We start from the raw sequence: 17,782 nt of genomic DNA on the forward strand, positions 1-17,782 counted from the left end.
AGTGTCCATCCTTTCTCCTATCCTACTGTTTTGTGTCCATCCTTTCTCCTATCCTACTGTTTTGTGTCCATACTTTCTCCTATCCTACTGTTTTGTGTCCATACTTTCTCCTATCCTACTGTTTAGTGTCCATCCTGTGGTCTTTCTCCTATCCTACTGTTTAGTGTCCATACTTTCTCCTATCCTACTGTTTAGTGTCCATCCTGTGGTCTTTCTCCTATCCTACTGTTTAGTGTCCATCCTATGGTATTTCTCCTATCCTACTGTTTAGTGTCCATCCTTTCTCCTATCCTACTGTTTTGTGTCCATCCTTTCTCCTATCCTACTGTTTTGTGTCCATACTTTCTCCTATCCTACTGTTTAGTGTCCATCCTGTGGTCTTTCTCCTATCCTACTGTTTAGTGTCCATCCTTTCTCCTATCCTACTGTTTAGTGTCCATACTTTCTCCTATCCTACTGTTTAGTGTCCATCCTGTGGTCTTTCTCCTATCCTACTGTTTAGTGTCCATCCTATGGTATTTCTCCTATCCTACTGTTTAGTGTCCATCCTTTCTCCTATCCTACTGTTTTGTGTCCATCCTTTCTCCTATCCTACTGTTTAGTGTCCATCCTGTGGTCTTTCTCCTATCCTACTGTTTAGTGTCCATACTTTCTCCTATCCTACTGTTTTGTGTCCATACTTTCTCCTATCCTACTGTTTAGTGTCCATCCTGTGGTCTTTCTCCTATCCTACTGTTTAGTGTCCATCCTTTCTCCTATCCTACTGTTTTGTGTCCATCCTTTCTCCTATCCTACTGTTTTGTGTCCATACTTTCTCCTATCCTACTGTTTAGTGTCCATCTTGTGGTCTTTCTCCTATCCTACTGTTTAGTGTCCATACTTTCTCCTATCCTACTGTTTAGTGTCCATCCTGTGGTCTTTCTCCTATCCTACTGTTTAGTGTCCATCCTTTGTTCCTGTGTCCTCAGCTGTCCTATGATCTGGTACTACCTAGCTGTCTGAATTAGGCGCTCTCTGTGTTGGATTGTTACCGTGGTGATTAGCTGGTTTGTTACCGTGGTGATCCTCTGGCTGTATTCCTCTGTATTCCTCCAGGGTGAGACGCCGCTGGACCTGGCCAAGCAGAGGAAAAACGTCTGGATGGTCAACCATTTACAGGAGGCTCGGCAGGCCAAGGGTTACGACAGTCCTGGCTACCTGAAGAAGCTGAAGATGGACAAGGTAGAGAGACCAGGGAGAAGACTGAGTGGACATACACAAGCATGCAGGCTCACACACTCACTCAGACACACATACACTTATTTGTGTAAGCATGCAAGGCTATGTGTAACACCACCATTGTCCCTCTGTCTCTAAAAAGCCTTCCGCCACCTGTCTTTCCAGCCAGCAATCCCTTAAAAAGAGCACCTTCAGGCCTAGTTTCTGCCCTGTTGTTGACGTGAGACAGACAGACCAAAGCTAACACTCTATTCAGACCTTCCCTGGCCTCTGTCTTGAAGTAATTGCCCATCCAAGGTAGTGATTTCTTGGAGTCTGAGGAATCGAGCAGTTTTTCTGTACGGACAGACATGAGGATTGTGTCAAGACCCTAATCATGGCGGAATGAGAATTTGCCCCTAGATGGTGATCTTGGGTCAGATCAGCATTTTCTCCACTAATAGTTAAGGTTGGGTTTGGGGGAATGGAAGCTGATCCTAGATCTGTACTTCACCCCAGAGCCCTAATCAGTCTTTCCAAGTCAAGTGATCTAACCACCCCTGCTCGTTGGGACAGGAGGAGCACAAAGCACCAATTAGTTATGCTTGTATCTTGTGTTTTTCAAAGTTTTGCTTCTTGACTTTGCATTTCTGTTGTCTTTCAAATTCATACGCTGTCGCACTGGATGGTATAGGTTGTCAAGGTACATCTTTAGATAGCACTCCATAGGGAGGCCCCATTAGCTACTGTCACGCTCTGACACTAGTCACCCAGCCACGCTCTGACACTAGTCACCCAGCCACGCTCTGACACTAGTCACCCAGCCACGCTCTGACACTAGTCACCCAGCCACGCTCTGACACTAGTCACCCAGCCACGCTCTGACACTAGTCACCCAGCCACGCTCTGACACTAGTCACCCAGCCACGCTCTGACACTAGTCACCCAGCCACGCTCTGACACTAGTCACCTGTTGTATCACCTGTTGTACTCGGCACGTGTCAAATGAAATGTGATTTGATTTGACACTATTGTTTATGTAATATGGTTACACAGTCTACAGTGCATCGCTGCCTTCCTGTTTGACCTCTCCTCCTCTTCCTCTCATCCTTCCCTCCCTCTATCTCTGGTCCTCTCCCAGGAGTTCAGACAGAAGATCATGTTGGGGACCCCCTTCCTGGTGATCTGGCTGGTGGGCTTCATCGCTGACCTGGACATCGACTCCTGGCTCCTCAAGGGCCTCATGTACTGTGGCGTGTGGGTCACTGTGCAGTTCCTCTCCAAGTACGTCACACACACACGCATTTCAGCAGGTTTGGGCTGGGTTTATTTCTCTGTAAACCTGAGACATACCAACAGGTTAGGGCTGGGTTTATTTCTCTGTAAACCTGAGACATCCCAGCAGGTTAGGGCTGGGTTTATTTCTCTGTAAACCTGAGACATCCCAACAGGTTAGGGCTGGGTTTATTTCTCTGTAAACCTGAGACATCCCAACAGGTTAGGGCTGGGTTTATTTCTCTGTAAACCTGAGACATCCCAGCAGGTTAGGGCTGGGTTTATTTCTCTGTAAACCTGAGACATCCCAACAGGTTAGGGCTGGGTTTATTTCTCTGTAAACCTGAGGCATCCCAGCAGGTTAGGGCTGGGTTTATTTCTCTGTAAACCTGAGACATCCCAGCAGGTTAGGGCTGGGTTTATTTCTCTGTAAACCTGAGACATCCCAGCAGGTTAGGGCTGGGTTTATTTATCTGTAAACCTGAGACATCCCAACAGGTTAGGGCTGGGTTTATTTCTCTGTAAACTTGAGACATCCCAACAGGTTATGGCTGGGTTTATTTCTCTCCTAACCTGAGACATCCCAGCAGGTTAGGGCTGGGTTTATTTCTCTGTAAACTTGAGACATCCCAACAGGTTAGGGCTGGGTTTATTTCTCTCTAAACCTGAGACATCCCAGCAGGTTAGGGCTGGGTTTATTTATCTGTAAACCTGAGACATCCCAACAGGTTAGGGCTGGGTTTATTTCTCTGTAAACCTGAGACATCCCAACAGGTTAGGGCTGGGTTTATTTCTCTGTAAACCTGAGACATCCCAACAGGTTAGGGCTGGGTTTATTTCTCTGTAAACCTGAGACATCCCAGCAGGTTAGGGCTGGGTTTATTTCTCTGTAAACCTGAGACATCCCAGCAGGTTAGGGCTGGGTTTATTTCTCTGTAAACCTGAGACATCCCAGCAGGTTAGGGCTGGGTTTATTTCTCTGTAAACCTGAGACATCCCAACAGGTTAGGGCTGGGTTTATTTCTCTGTAAACCTGAGACATCCCAACAGGTTAGGGCTGGGTTTATTTCTCTGTAAACCTGAGACATCCCAACAGGTTAGGGCTGGGTTTATTTCTCTGTAAACCTGAGACATCCCAACAGGTTAGGGCTGGGTTTATTTCTCTGTAAACCTGAGACATACCAACAGGTTAGGGCTGGGTTTATTTCTCTGTAAACCTGAGACATCCCAACAGGTTAGGGCTGGGTTTATTTCTCTCTAAACCTGAGACATCCCAGCAGGTTAGGGCTGGGTTTATTTATCTGTAAACCTGAGACATACCAACAGGTTAGGGCTGGGTTTATTTATCTGTAAACCTGAGACATACCAACAGGTTAGGGCTGGGTTTATTTCTCTCCTAACCTGAGACATCCCAGCAGGTTAGGGCTGGGTTTATTTCTCTGTAAACCTGAGACATCCCAACAGGTTAGGGCTGGGTTTATTTCTCTGTAAACCTGAGACATCCCAACAGGTTAGGGCTGGGTTTATTTCTCTGTAAACCTGAGACATACCAACAGGTTAGGGCTGGATTTATTTCTCTCTAAACCTGAGACATCCCAGCAGGTTAGGGCTGGGTTTATTTCTCTGTAAACCTGAGACATCCCAGCAGGTTAGGGCTGGGTTTATTTCTCTGTAAACCTGAAACATCCCAGCAGGTTAGGGCTGGGTTTATTTCTCTGTAAACCTGAGACATCCCAGCAGGTTAGGGCTGGGTTTATTTCTCTGTAAACCTGAGACATACCAACAGGTTAGGGCTGGGTTTATTTCTCTGTAAACCTGAGACATCCCAGCAGGTTACGGCTGGGTTTATTTCTCTGTAAACCTGAGACATCCCAGCAGGTTAGGGCTGGGTTTATTTCTCTGTAAACCTGAGAAATCCCAGCAGGTTAGGGCTGGGTTTATTTCTCTGTAAACCTGAGACATCAAAGCAGGTTAGGGCTGGGTTTATTTCTCTGTAAACCTGAGACATACCAACAGGTTAGGGCTGGGTTTATTTCTCTGTAAACCTGAGACATCCCAGCAGGTTAGGGCTGGGTTTATTTCTCTCTAAACCTGAGACATCCCAGCAGGTTAGGGCTGGGTTTATTTCTCTGTAAACCTGAGACATCCCAACAGGATGGGCTGGGTTTATTTCTCTGTAAACCTGAGACATCCCAACAGGTTAGGGCTGGGTTTATTTCTCTGTAAACCTGAGACATCCCAACAGGTTAGGGCTGGGTTTATTTCTCTGTAAACCTGAGACATCCCAACAGGTTAGGGCTGGGTTTATTTCTCTGTAAACCTGAGACATCCCAACAGGTTAGGGCTGGGTTTATTTCTCTGTAAACCTGAGACATCCCAGCAGGTTAGGGCTGGGTTTATTTCTCTGTAAACCTGAGACATCCCAGCAGGTTAGGGCTGGGTTTATTTATCTGTAAACCTGAGACATCCCAGCAGGTTAGGGCTGGGTTTATTTATCTGTAAACCTGAGACATCCCAGCAGGTGAGGGCTGGGTTTATTTCTCTATCTGGTTGACTTTGAAATGCAGCTCTAAGGGTTTTGTGGACTGTGAGATGTGATGTTGTTTACTGCTGAGTTCTAACAGTGATTGCCCCTCCATTCCTCCCTCCTCCTCAGGTCTTTCTTTGACCACTCCATGCACAGCGCCCTGCCCCTGGGAATCTACCTGGCAACCAAGTTCTGGATGTACGTGACCTGGTTCTACTGGTTCTGGATTGATATCCTTTACAATAAGAGTCTCCTGGTTTCCTCTGCCTTTTCTCATTCCAACCATGATACATCAGTGAGCTGCTGTGCTGTACAAGGGCCTTTCGTTCACAGCGCCACCTGGCAAGACAGCTGTGTGTGTCAATATTCACCTCCTAACAATCAATTCTTTCATCAGGGAGGGAGGTGGCTTCTGGGAATTGATGGGTTTTGACTGAGAGCAAAAGTGTATGAATATCTCCCCTGTGGCTATTGGTCGATTAGAGTGTCAGTCAAACTGCAGCCTATTCCAAACAGACAGATGGGCTTTCCCTTCTTCCATCTGGAACCCCTCTGGTCATGATTACCCACAGTGCACTGGAGTGAGGTCAGCTAAAGAGCATTGGCCTGCCTCTCAGACTACAGTGCAGAGAGCATCATATCACCCTCAAGGGCTCTTTACTGTTGTGTACAACTTCTGGCCAACAAGACAATGCAAATGTTTCAGTTGGAGGCAGACTCATTATTTCTATATGCTAAACACCATTGCATTTGCGTCACAGTTGACATCAGAGGCACTTGTGATGCAACCATACTGGTTGTTTGGAGTTTGTTGATTATGACAAGAGGCCGGACAATTTCTGTGGTAACTTGGATCAAAAAGTCACATAATGCCCCCCCCCCCCTCCCTCGGATCCTTTTCAGAGGCTTGTGAAGTACCATTGCAGTCTAATTTCTCAGACAAGACACTATCTCCTCTAGATCTATTCCCATATAGTTCACTTCCCCTGCAAACTGCACTGATTCTCTCACGGACGGTGAAGAGGTGAGGGAAAGGTTGTCCTCGGTGCTCTGGAGTGCTGAAGTTTCAAGCCTCCTGTATAAAGCTAGGCTCGCTCTTTTCCATATGAATAGTCCCCTGTCCAGATAAGACAGGTGGACGGTGAAGAAGTGAGGGAAACTGTTGTCCTAGGTGCTCTGGGGTGCTGAGGTTTCAAGCCTCCTGTATAAAGCTGGGCTCGCTCTTTTCCATATGAATAGTCCCCTGTCCAGATAAGAGGTTGTATCACTGAACTCGGTGTGCTTTCAGCTCTGTGTGGAGACAGTCTTTAATGAATACTGAGTGTTAAGATGTGCACAACACTGTTGAGGGTGCAGCACAGCTGACTGAGTCAGACCCGATGAAGCGACTTGTGGGATCAATGTGTTTCTGTAGCTCCAAGATGGCTCCTCCAGTCGCTTTTTGGTCATGGAAAATTCCCTTACCGGGTCTGAAACTGCTGAATGCCCCATTTAAAGTCAGGAGGGTTGGTCTCTTATCCGCCTCATTTGACTGCTGATGGGAGAGGAGTGTTTCTTCAGTCCATTTCATCTGCATGATGTTGCTCGTTTCCTTGGATCTGCTGCTCTGCTCCCCGTCTACCTCTCTGTCAATCCCTTGTAACCTCTCCTGCTTTTTCAACAGGGGCTGTCTTGTTACCAGTTTCCCTCTGGTTACAATTGTTTGTCTTTCATGGGCACATTGATCTGGGAGAGTTCACATAAGCCACCACTATGAGTGTAAGTGAAATTCACTCCTATACACAGGTCTCTTGTGTGATGCAGCTTTGAGATTTAATAGTCAGGCAGGTTTTTCGAGTCTCACCTCTTGCCCAACAGCCAATCAGCCCATTGAGATGTCCTCTTCAATGCCTCTTATCTCTTTGTTGAAAGGCTGTTCTATCCAAAGAATATCTACGTCCACGTAGTCACTGTTAACAGTAGCCTGTACCTCATCATGTAGTGTGAACTGGCAGCTCAGAACAGTAGACGGCTACAGCAAGGGATGACTGGATTCCTAAATGGAGTAGGGTGAAGTTGACGCTAAACGCTGATCTTGGGTCAGTTTAGCATTTTCCCCACTAATGGTTAAGATTGGGGGAGGGGAAGCTGATCCTACCTCATCTGTACCTAAGGCAAACTACACCCCAGAGCATTCACAAACTCAAGCAGTCCCTCCTCACTCCAGTCCAACTGTGCCTCTTTGGGAAGTGGTGTTATGTAACTGAGGTGGTAACCTTGCCTGAGACCTGAAGACTCGCGTTAGCTCTGAGTTAATGCCTTGGCTGTAGCTCAGCGGGCTAGCACAGTCTTGGCTCGCGCAGTAGACCGAGGTCCGTACCCAGTTGGTCACATGTAGTCTCAATGTCTGATTGTTGTGATCTGGGTTGAATCTGATACAGCTGCGGTTGTATGGTAGTTTTGTGGTGGTTGTGGTGCGGTGGTGGTGGTGGTTGTGGTGCGGTGGTGGTTGTGGTGCGGTGGTGGTTGTGGTGCGGTGGTGGTTGTGGTGCGGTGGTGGTGGTGGTGCGGTGGTGGTTGTGGTGCGGTGGTGGTTGTGGTGCGGTGGTGGTTGTGGTGCGGTGGTGGTTGTGGTGCGGTGGTGGTTGTGGTGCGGTGGTGGTTGTGGTGCGGTGGTGGTGGTGGTGCGGTGGTGGTGGTGGTGCGGTGGTGGTTGTGGTGCGGTGGTGGTTGTGGTGCGGTGGTGGTTGTGGTGCGGTGGTGGTTGTGGTGCGGTGGTGGTTGTGGTGCGGTGGTGGTTGTGGTGCGGTGGTGGTTGTGGTGCGGTGGTGGTTGTGGTGCGGTGGTGGTTGTGGTGCGGTGGTGGTTGTGGTGCGGTGGTGGTTGTGGTGCGGTGGTGGTTGTGGTGCGGTAGTTTTGTGGTGGTTGTGGTGCGGTGGTGGTTGTACGGTAGTTTTGTGGTGGTTGTGGTGCGGTGGTGGTTGTACGGTAGTTTTGTGTTGGTTGTGGTGCGGTGGTGGTTGTGGTGCGGTGGTGGTGCGGTGGTGGTTGTACGGTAGTTTTGTGTTGGTTGTGGTGCGGTGGTGGTTGTGGTGCGGTGGTGGTTGTACGGTAGTTTTGTGTTGGTTGTGGTGCGGTGGTGGTTGTGGTGCGGTGCTGGTTGTGGTGCGGTTGTGGTGCGGTGGTGGTTGTGGTGCGGTGGTGGTTGTACGGTAGTTTTGTGGTGCGGTGGTGGTTGTGGTGCGGTGGTGGTTGTGGTGCGGTGGTGGTTGTACGGTAGTTTTGTGTTGGTTGTGGTGCGGTGATGGTACGGTAGTTTTGTGTTGGTTGTGGTGCGGTGGTGGTTGTGGTGCGGTGGTGGTGGTGGTGCGGTGGTGGTTGTGGTGCGGTGGTGGTTGTGGTGCGGTGGTGGTTGTGGTGCGGTGGTGGTTGTGGTGCGGTGGTGGTTGTGGTGCGGTGGTGGTTGTGGTGCGGTGGTGGTTGTGGTGCGGTGGTGGTTGTGGTGCGGTGGTGGTTGTGGTGCGGTGGTGGTTGTGGTGCGGTGGTGGTTGTGGTGCGGTGGTGGTTGTACGGTAGTTTTGTGGTGGTTGTGGTGCGGTGGTGGTTGTACGGTAGTTTTGTGGTGGTTGTGGTGCGGTGGTGGTTGTACGGTAGTTTTGTGTTGGTTGTGGTGCGGTGGTGGTTGTGGTGCGGTGGTGGTGGTGGTGCGGTGGTGGTTGTGGTGCGGTGGTGGTTGTGGTGCGGTGGTGGTTGTGGTGCGGTGGTGGTTGTGGTGCGGTGGTGGTTGTGGTGCGGTGGTGGTTGTGGTGCGGTGGTGGTTGTGGTGCGGTGGTGGTTGTGGTGCGGTGGTGGTTGTGGTGCGGTGGTGGTTGTGGTGCGGTGGTGGTTGTGGTGCGGTGGTGGTTGTGGTGCGGTGGTGGTTGTGGTGCGGTGGTGGTTGTGGTGCGGTGGTGGTTGTGGTGCGGTGGTGGTTGTGGTGCGGTGGTGGTTGTGGTGCGGTGGTGGTTGTGGTGCGGTGGTGGTTGTGGTGCGGTGGTGGTTGTGGTGCGGTGGTGGTTGTACGGTAGTTTTGTGGTGGTTGTGGTGCGGTGGTGGTTGTACGGTAGTTTTGTGGTGGTTGTGGTGCGGTGGTGGTTGTACGGTAGTTTTGTGTTGGTTGTGGTGCGGTGGTGGTTGTGGTGCGGTGGTGGTGCGGTGGTGGTTGTACGGTAGTTTTGTGTTGGTTGTGGTGCGGTGGTGGTTGTGGTGCGGTGGTGGTTGTACGGTAGTTTTGTGTTGGTTGTGGTGCGGTGGTGGTTGTGGTGCGGTGCTGGTTGTGGTGCGGTTGTGGTGCGGTGGTGGTTGTGGTGCGGTGGTGGTTGTACGGTAGTTTTGTGGTGCGGTGGTGGTTGTGGTGCGGTGGTGGTTGTGGTGCGGTGGTGGTTGTACGGTAGTTTTGTGTTGGTTGTGGTGCGGTGATGGTACGGTAGTTTTGTGTTGGTTGTGGTGCGGTGGTGGTTGTGGTGCGGTGGTGGTGGTGGTGCGGTGGTGGTGGTGGTGCGGTGGTGGTTGTGGTGCGGTGGTGGTTGTGGTGCGGTGGTGGTTGTGGTGCGGTGGTGGTTGTGGTGCGGTGGTGGTTGTGGTGCGGTGGTGGTTGTGGTGCGGTGGTGGTTGTGGTGCGGTGGTGGTTGTGGTGCGGTGGTGGTTGTGGTGCGGTGGTGGTTGTGGTGCGGTGGTGGTTGTGGTGGGGTGGTGGTTGTAGGGTAGTTTTGTGGTGGTTGTGGTGCGGTGGTGGTTGTACGGTAGTTTTGTGGTGGTTGTGGTGCGGTGGTGGTTGTACGGTAGTTTTGTGTTGGTTGTGGTGCGGTGGTGGTTGTGGTGCGGTGGTGGTGCGGTGGTGGTTGTACGGTAGTTTTGTGTTGGTTGTGGTGCGGTGGTGGTTGTGGTGCGGTGGTGGTTGTACGGTAGTTTTGTGTTGGTTGTGGTGCGGTGGTGGTTGTGGTGCGGTGCTGGTTGTGGTGCGGTTGTGGTGCGGTGGTGGTTGTGGTGCGGTGGTGGTTGTACGGTAGTTTTGTGGTGCGGTGGTGGTTGTGGTGCGGTGGTGGTTGTGGTGCGGTGGTGGTTGTACGGTAGTTTTGTGTTGGTTGTGGTGCGGTGATGGTACGGTAGTTTTGTGTTGGTTGTGGTGCGGTGGTGGTTGTGGTGCGGTGGTGGTTGTACGGTAGTTTTGTGTTGGTTGTGGTGCGGTGGTGGTTGTGGTGCGGTGGTGGTTGTACGGTAGTTTTGTGTTGGTTGTGGTGCGGTGGTGGTTGTGGTGCGGTGGTGGTTGTGGTGCGGTGGTGGTTGTGGTGCGGTGGTGGTTGTGGTGCGGTGGTGGTTGTACGGTAGTTTTGTGGTGGTTGTGGTGCGGTGGTGGTTGTACGGTAGTTTTGTGGTGGTTGTGGTGCGGTGGTGGTTGTACGGTAGTTTTGTGTTGGTTGTGGTGCGGTGGTGGTTGTGGTGCGGTGGTGGTGCGGTGGTGGTTGTACGGTAGTTTTGTGTTGGTTGTGGTGCGGTGGTGGTTGTGGTGCGGTGGTGGTTGTACGGTAGTTTTGTGTTGGTTGTGGTGCGGTGGTGGTTGTGGTGCGGTGCTGGTTGTGGTGCGGTTGTGGTGCGGTGGTGGTTGTGGTGCGGTGGTGGTTGTACGGTAGTTTTGTGGTGCGGTGGTGGTTGTGGTGCGGTGGTGGTTGTACGGTAGTTTTGTGTTGGTTGTGGTGCGGTGATGGTACGGTAGTTTTGTGTTGGTTGTGGTGCGGTGGTGGTTGTGGTGCGGTGGTGGTTGTACGGTAGTTTTGTGTTGGTTGTGGTGCGGTGGTGGTTGTGGTGCGGTGGTGGTTGTACGGTAGTTTTGTGTTGGTTGTGGTGCGGTGGTGGTTGTACGGTAGTTTTGTGTTGGTTGTGGTGCGGTGGTGTTTGTGTTGCGGTGCTGGTTGTGGTGCGGTGGTGGTGGTGGTTGTGGTGCGGTGGTGGTTGTACGGTAGTTTTGTGTTGGTTGTGGTGCGGTGGTGGTTGTACGGTAGTTTTGTGGTGGTTGTGGTGCGGTGGTGGTTGTACGGTAGTTTTGTGTTGGTTGTGGTGCAGTGATGGTACGGTAGTTTTGTGGTGGTTGTGCGGTGGTGGTTTGTGGTTGTTGTGAGGCAGTCATGCGACGTCTCTGCAATAGTAATCAGTGGAGGCGGCTTGGCCTTTGTCTAGGCTTTGTGTCTGCATTGACGTCCAGGTGTGGGCTTGGTATCTCTGACTCTGTCTCCTCCTGGTTTTCAGTCTGCTACTACAGACTGGTTATCCTTTAAAACAAGATCAAGTGTCGTTGGTGGAGCCCCAACCGGTTGTCTTTTCAGCCCCAGCACACATCTTCTACATGGGACTCAAAGGAGAGTCTTTTCAGCCCCAGCACACATCTTCTACATGGGACTCAAAGGAGAAAAGCTTTTCTCCTTAAAGTAGTTACAAGTACTGGGTCACCACAGTTTTATTGTTACTGAAATAGTAGGAGACTGGGGGAGGAGGAGCGAGTAGAAGTCTTAGTAGGAGACTGGGGGAGGAGGAGAGAGTAGAAGTCTATTAGTAGGAGACTGGGGGAGGAGGAGGAGAGAGTAGAAGTCTATTAGTAGGAGACTGGGGGAGGAGGAGGAGAGAGTAGAAGTCTATTAGTAGGAGACTGGAGGAGGAGGAGAGAGTAGAAGTCTATTAGTAGGAGACTTGAGGAGGAGGAGAGAGTAGAAGTTATTAGTAGGAGACTGGAGGAGGAGGAGAGAGTAGAAGTCTATTAGTAGGAGACTGGAGGAGGAGAGAGTAGAAGTCTATTAGTAGGAGACTGGGGGAGGAGGAGAGAGTAGAAGTCTATTAGTAGAAGACTGGAGGAGGAGGAGAGAGTAGAAGTCTATTAGTAGGAGACTGGGGGAGGAGGAGAGAGTAGAAGTCTATTAGTAGGAGACTGGAGGAGGAGGAGAGAGTAGAAGTCTATTAGTAGGAGACTGGAGGAGGAGGAGAGAGTAGAAGTCTATTAGTAGGAGACTGGAGGAGGAGGAGAGAGTAGAAGTCTTAGTAGGAGACTGGAGGAGGAGGAGAGAGTAGAAGTCTTAGTAGGAGACTGGAGGAGGAGGAGAGAGTAGAAGTCTATTAGTAGGAGACTGGAGGAGGAGGAGAGAGTAGAAGTCTATTAGTAGGAGACTGGGGGAGGAGGAGAGAGTAGAAGTCTATTAGTAGGAGACTGGGGGAGGAGGAGAGAGTAGAAGTCTATTAGTAGGAGACTGGAGGAGAGAGTAGAAGTCTATTAGTAGGAGACTGGGGGAGGAGGAGAGAGTAGAAGTCTATTAGTAGGAGACTGGAGGAGGAGGAGAGAGTAGAAGTCTATTAGTAGGAGACTGGAGGAGGAGGAGAGAGTAGAAGTCTATTAGTAGGAGACTGGAGGAGGAGGAGAGAGTAGAAGTCTATTAGTAGGAGACTGGGGGAGGAGGAGAGAGTAGAAGTCTATTAGTAGGAGACTGGAGGAGGAGGAGAGAGTAGAAGTCTATTAGTAGGAGACTGGAGGAGGAGGAGAGAGTAGAAGTCTATTAGTAGGAGACTGGGGGAGGAGGAGAGAGTAGAAGTCTATTAGTAGGAGACTGGAGGAGAGAGTAGAAGTCTATTAGTAGGAGACTGGAGGAGGAGGAGAGAGTAGAAGTCTATTAGTAGGAGACTGGGGGAGGAGGAGAGAGTAGAAGTCTATTAGTAGGAGACTGGGGGAGGAGGAGAGAGTAGAAGTCTATTAGTAGGAGACTGGAGGAGAGAGTAGAAGTCTATTAGTAGGAGACTGGAGGAGGAGGAGAGAGTAGAAGTCTATTAGTAGGAGACTGGGGGAGGAGGAGAGAGTAGAAGTCTATTAGTAGGAGACTGGAGGAGGAGGAGAGAGTAGAAGTCTATTAGTAGGAGACTGGGGGAGGAGGAGAGAGTAGAAGTCTATTAGTAGGAGACTGGAGGAGGAGGAGAGAGTAGAAGTCTATTAGTAGGAGACTGGAGGAGGAGAGAGTAGAAGTCTATTAGTAGGAGACTGGGGGAGGAGGAGAGAGTAGAAGTCTTAGTAGGAGACTGGGGGAGGAGGAGAGAGTAGAAGTGTATTAGTAGGAGACTGGAGGAGGAGGAGAGAGTAGAAGTCTATTAGTAGGAGACTGGGGGAGGAGGAGAGAGTAGAAGTCTTAGTAGGAGACTGGGGGAGGAGGAGAGAGTAGAAGTGTATTAGTAGGAGACTGGAGGAGGAGGAGAGAGTAGAAGTCTATTAGTAGGAGACTGGAGGAGGAGGAGAGAGTAGAAGTCTATTAGTAGGAGACTGGGGGAGGAGGAGAGAGTAGAAGTCTTAGTAGGAGACTGGGGGAGGAGGAGAGAGTAGAAGTGTATTAGTAGGAGACTGGAGGAGGAGGAGAGAGTAGAAGTCTATTAGTAGGAGACTGGAGGAGGAGGAGAGAGTAGAAGTCTATTAGTAGGAGACTGGAGGAGGAGGAGAGAGTAGAAGTCTATTAGTAGGAGACTGGAGGAGGAGGAGAGAGTAGAAGTCTATTAGTAGGAGACTGGGGGAGGAGGAGGAGAGTAGAAGTCTTAGTAGGAGACTGGAGGAGAGAGTGGAAGTCTATTAGTAGGAGACTGGAGGAGGAGGAGAGAGTAGAAGTCTATTAGTAGGAGACTGGAGGAGGAGGAGAGAGTAGAAGTCTATTAGTAGGAGACTGGAGGAGGAGGAGAGAGTAGAAGTCTATTAGTAGGAGACTGGGGGAGGAGGAGAGAGTAGAAGTCTATTAGTAGGAGACTGGAGGAGGAGGAGAGAGTAGAAGTCTATTAGTAGGAGACTGGAGGAGGAGGAGAGAGTAGAAGTCTATTAGTAGGAGACTGGAGGAGGAGGAGGAGAGAGTAGAAGTCTATTAGTAGGAGACTGGAGGAGAGAGTAGAAGTCTATTAGTAGGAGACTGGGGGAGGAGGAGGAGAGAGTAGAAGTCTATTAGTAGGAGACTGGGGGAGGAGGAGAGAGTAGAAGTCTATTAGTAGGAGACTGGAGGAGGAGGAGAGAGTAGAAGTCTATTAGTAGGAGACTGGGGGAGGAGGAGAGAGTAGAAGTCTATTAGTAGGAGACTGGAGGAGGAGGAGAGAGTAGAAGTCTTAGTAGGAGACTGGGGGAGGAGGAGAGAGTAGAAGTCTATTAGTAGGAGACTGGAGGAGGAGGAGAGAGTAGAAGTTATTAGTAGGAGACTGGAGGAGGAGGAGAGAGTAGAAGTCTATTAGTAGGAGACTGGAGGAGGAGGAGAGAGTATAAGTCTATTAGTAGGAGACTGGAGGAGAGAGTAGAAGTCTATTAGTAGGAGACTGGAGGAGGAGGAGAGAGTAGAAGTCTATTAGTAGGAGACTGGAGGAGGAGGAGAGAGTAGAAGTCTATTAGTAGGAGACTGGAGGAGGAGGAGAGAGTAGAAGTCTATTAGTAGGAGACTGGGGGAGGAGGAGAGAGTAGAAGTCTTAGTAGGAGACTGGGGGAGGAGGAGAGAGTAGAAGTCTATTAGTAGGAGACTGGGGGAGGAGGAGAGAGTAGAAGTCTATTAGTAGGAGACTGGAGGAGGAGGAGGAGAGAGTAGAAGTCTATTAGTAGGAGACTGGAGGAGGAGGAGAGAGTAGAAGTCTATTAGTAGGAGACTGGAGGAGGAGGAGAGAGTAGAAGTCTATTAGTAGGAGACTGGAGGAGGAGGAGAGAGTAGAAGTCTATTAGTAGGAGACTGGAGGAGGAGGAGGAGAGAGTAGAAGTCTATTAGTAGGAGACTGGAGGAGGAGGAGGAGAGAGTAGAAGTCTATTAGTAGGAGACTGGAGGAGGAGGAGAGAGTAGAAGTCTATTAGTAGGAGACTGGAGGAGGAGGAGGAGAGAGTAGAAGTCTATTAGTAGGAGACTGGAGGAGGAGGAGAGAGTAGAAGTCTATTAGTAGGAGACTGGGGTAGGAGGAGAGAGTAGAAGTCTATTAGTAGGAGACTGGGGGAGGAGGAGGAGAGAGTAGAAGTCTATTAGTAGGAGACTGGAGGAGGAGGAGAGAGTAGAAGTCTATTAGTAGGAGACTGGAGGAGGAGGAGAGAGTAGAAGTCTATTAGTAGGAGACTGGAGGAGGAGGAGAGAGTAGAAGTTATTAGTAGGAGACTGGAGGAGGAGAGAGTAGAAGTGTATTAGTAGGAGACTGGGGGAGGAGGAGAGAGTAGAAGTCTATTAGTAGGAGACTGGAGGAGGAGGAGAGAGTAGAAGTCTATTAGTAGGAGACTGGAGGAGGAGAGAGTAGAAGTCTATTAGTAGGAGACTGGGGGAGGAGGAGAGAGTAGAAGTCTATTAGTAGGAGACTGGAGGAGGAGGAGAGAGTAGAAGTCTTAGTAGAAGACTGGAGGAGGAGGAGAGAGTAGAAGTCTATTAGTAGGAGACTGGAGGAGGAGGAGAGAGTAGAAGTCTATTAGTAGGAGACTGGAGGAGGAGGAGGAGAGAGTAGAAGTCTTAGTAGGAGACTGGAGGAGGAGGAGGAGGAGAGAGTAGAAGTCTATTAGTAGGAGACTGGAGGAGGAGGAGAGAGTAGAAGTTATTAGTAGGAGACTGGAGGAGGAGGAGAGAGTAGAAGTCTATTAGTAGGAGACTGGGGGAGGAGGAGAGAGTAGAAGTCTATTAGTAGGAGACTGGAGGAGGAGGAGAGAGTAGAAGTCTTAGTAGAAGACTGGGGGAGGAGGAGAGAGTAGAAGTGTATTAGTAGGAGACTGGGGGAGGAGGAGAGAGTAGAAGTCTATTAGTAGGAGACTGGAGGAGGAGGAGAGAGTAGAAGTTATTAGTAGGAGACTGGAGGAGGAGGAGAGAGTAGAAGTTATTAGTAGGAGACTTGAGGAGGAGGAGAGAGTAGAAGTTATTAGTAGGAGACTGGAGGAGGAGGAGATAGTATAAGTCTATTAGTTTGTGACTGAGCTGGTCCTGTGATGTGTTCTTTTAGGAGGACATTCAGTCTTCAGCCAGACAATGATGACGTTCAGTGACACCCTGAATACCCCACCCTACACCACACTGTAAAGAGGTGTAGGGGGTAGTTGCCCCGAGATGCTGATCTCGAGTCAGTTTTGAAATGTCCATAGTAATGGTTAAGGTTAGGATTGTGGGAGGGACAGCTGATCCTAGATCTGTACCTAGGAGAAATGTCACCCCGGACACTGTCAACACCATTAGTCTCCTTAAATCAGCATGCTTGATAAATTCTTGGCATGACCCTTTTGTTTGGCCCATCTTGTGTAACACCTCTTCTCCTAAGCCATTTCAAAGACTAATAGCTGCTACGGGGAGGGCGTACACAACAAGGCCTCAAGGGAAACATTGAAGCGTCGTCCATATGAGAATCTCCATCGATCACTGTAAGAATTACCGGCTCCGTGCCGACAGTATCACGGCCCATTGATTTAGTGAGGCGATAAGGACTTCCATGCACGAATCCCTAGTGTCACCTTGTTCCCTTTGTAGTGCACTACTTTATATGGAAATTCACTATGTTCCTCTACACTATATGGGGATTAATAGCGTTCCATTTGGGATGCAGCCCCACAGTTAATTTGAAGTGTTTATCTTATGAAGTAGCTAGATAGACCTACAGAGGAAGAGGTAATTAAAGCGCCCAGACTTCTTTTGGTGATAATTATACAGATTTATGACCTCATTCAGCTTTTAAAGACTGAAAGCACTGTAGAGTATGGCTGAGACCATACTGTAGGGGGAAGTTGCCCCGAGATGCTAATGCCACCCTATGTCCTATGTAGGGCTCTGGGGGGGCCATATGGCTCCGAGTTTCCTTCCTGGAATCTAGTTGTTTGTCATGCCGTGACTTCACTCCACCCCCACTATAATTGAGGAAATCCTTCTTTACCTTACCAGCCCACAGATGTCCTTGTGTCCCACTAACTCTCCCCCCCCCCCCACACACACACACACCCTAATCACTAGATGGCCATACAGACTTGAAACGGCTCAAGTCAATAATTAATGACTTCAAGCCAACTCCATAATTTAAAGTTTATTTAGTCAGTCAATCAGACATGTTTCTCTCATGTATAGAATCAACATTCTAACTCCACACTGTGGGAGATGTGTTAATGTGTGGTTAAAATGCACAGAGGAATGCCAGTAGGCCTTGGGTGTAGGCATTTCCTAAATACAGGAATACATTCTATGCAAATACAATTCTGAAGCTGTAATTCCTAAGGAGGTTTATGGGATTCTTTTCAATTGTAGTTCCTGATTAAATGACTACAGGCCCTGTGAAAAGTAAACTTGGGTTCTAGATACAAGAGATTGTATGGATCAACATTGGCATTTTAGGGTTAAGCCTGACCACTCCCTTTGGTTAGACTCACTCCATTGCGTTTCCTGTGCAAATGATGACGCATGTCTGAGGGACTCGGGACTCTGGTTGGGTGAGAGTATGAGTCAAGCTTCCACTGGAGCTGCTTTCCTCATAGGCTGGAGTGGGCGGAGGGCGAGTCTTTTTGCGTCCCTAATGGCACCCTATTCCCTTTATAGTGCACTATTTTAGACCAGGGCCCATAGGACTCTGGCCGATGTAGTGCATTACGTAGAAAATAGGGTGCCATTTGGGACACACCCTCTGTCTGGATGATGTCACTATGGCTTGTCAGAGCCAGCACAGCCGTCTAGGTCCAATGCAGCTGTTTTTAACTTTGTCAAATAATTTCTGTGTAACAATTAAGTACCTTATGTGATTGTTTTTTTTTTTATGTCAAAAAGAATAGATAGCGTCATAACAAATAGT

At 49.5% G+C, this 17,782-nt stretch overlaps 1 protein-coding gene across 1 annotated transcript in view; it reads left to right on the forward strand.

The window, feature by feature from the left end:
• LOC139392679 (palmitoyltransferase ZDHHC17) overlaps positions 1–17,782 on the forward strand; it is a 55,881-nt gene that overhangs the window by 27,397 nt on the left and 10,702 nt on the right. Inside the window, exons 8-10 of the mRNA XM_071140841.1 lie at positions 1,096–1,221; positions 2,339–2,481; positions 5,129–5,229. Coding sequence (XP_070996942.1) covers positions 1,096–1,221; positions 2,339–2,481; positions 5,129–5,229 — 370 coding nt within the window. The remainder of the gene's footprint in view (positions 1–1,095; positions 1,222–2,338; positions 2,482–5,128; positions 5,230–17,782) is intronic.

This window comes from Oncorhynchus clarkii, chromosome 33 (assembly GCF_045791955.1).
Source record: "Oncorhynchus clarkii lewisi isolate Uvic-CL-2024 chromosome 33, UVic_Ocla_1.0, whole genome shotgun sequence".
Classification (NCBI taxonomy): Eukaryota; Metazoa; Chordata; class Actinopteri; order Salmoniformes; family Salmonidae; genus Oncorhynchus; species Oncorhynchus clarkii.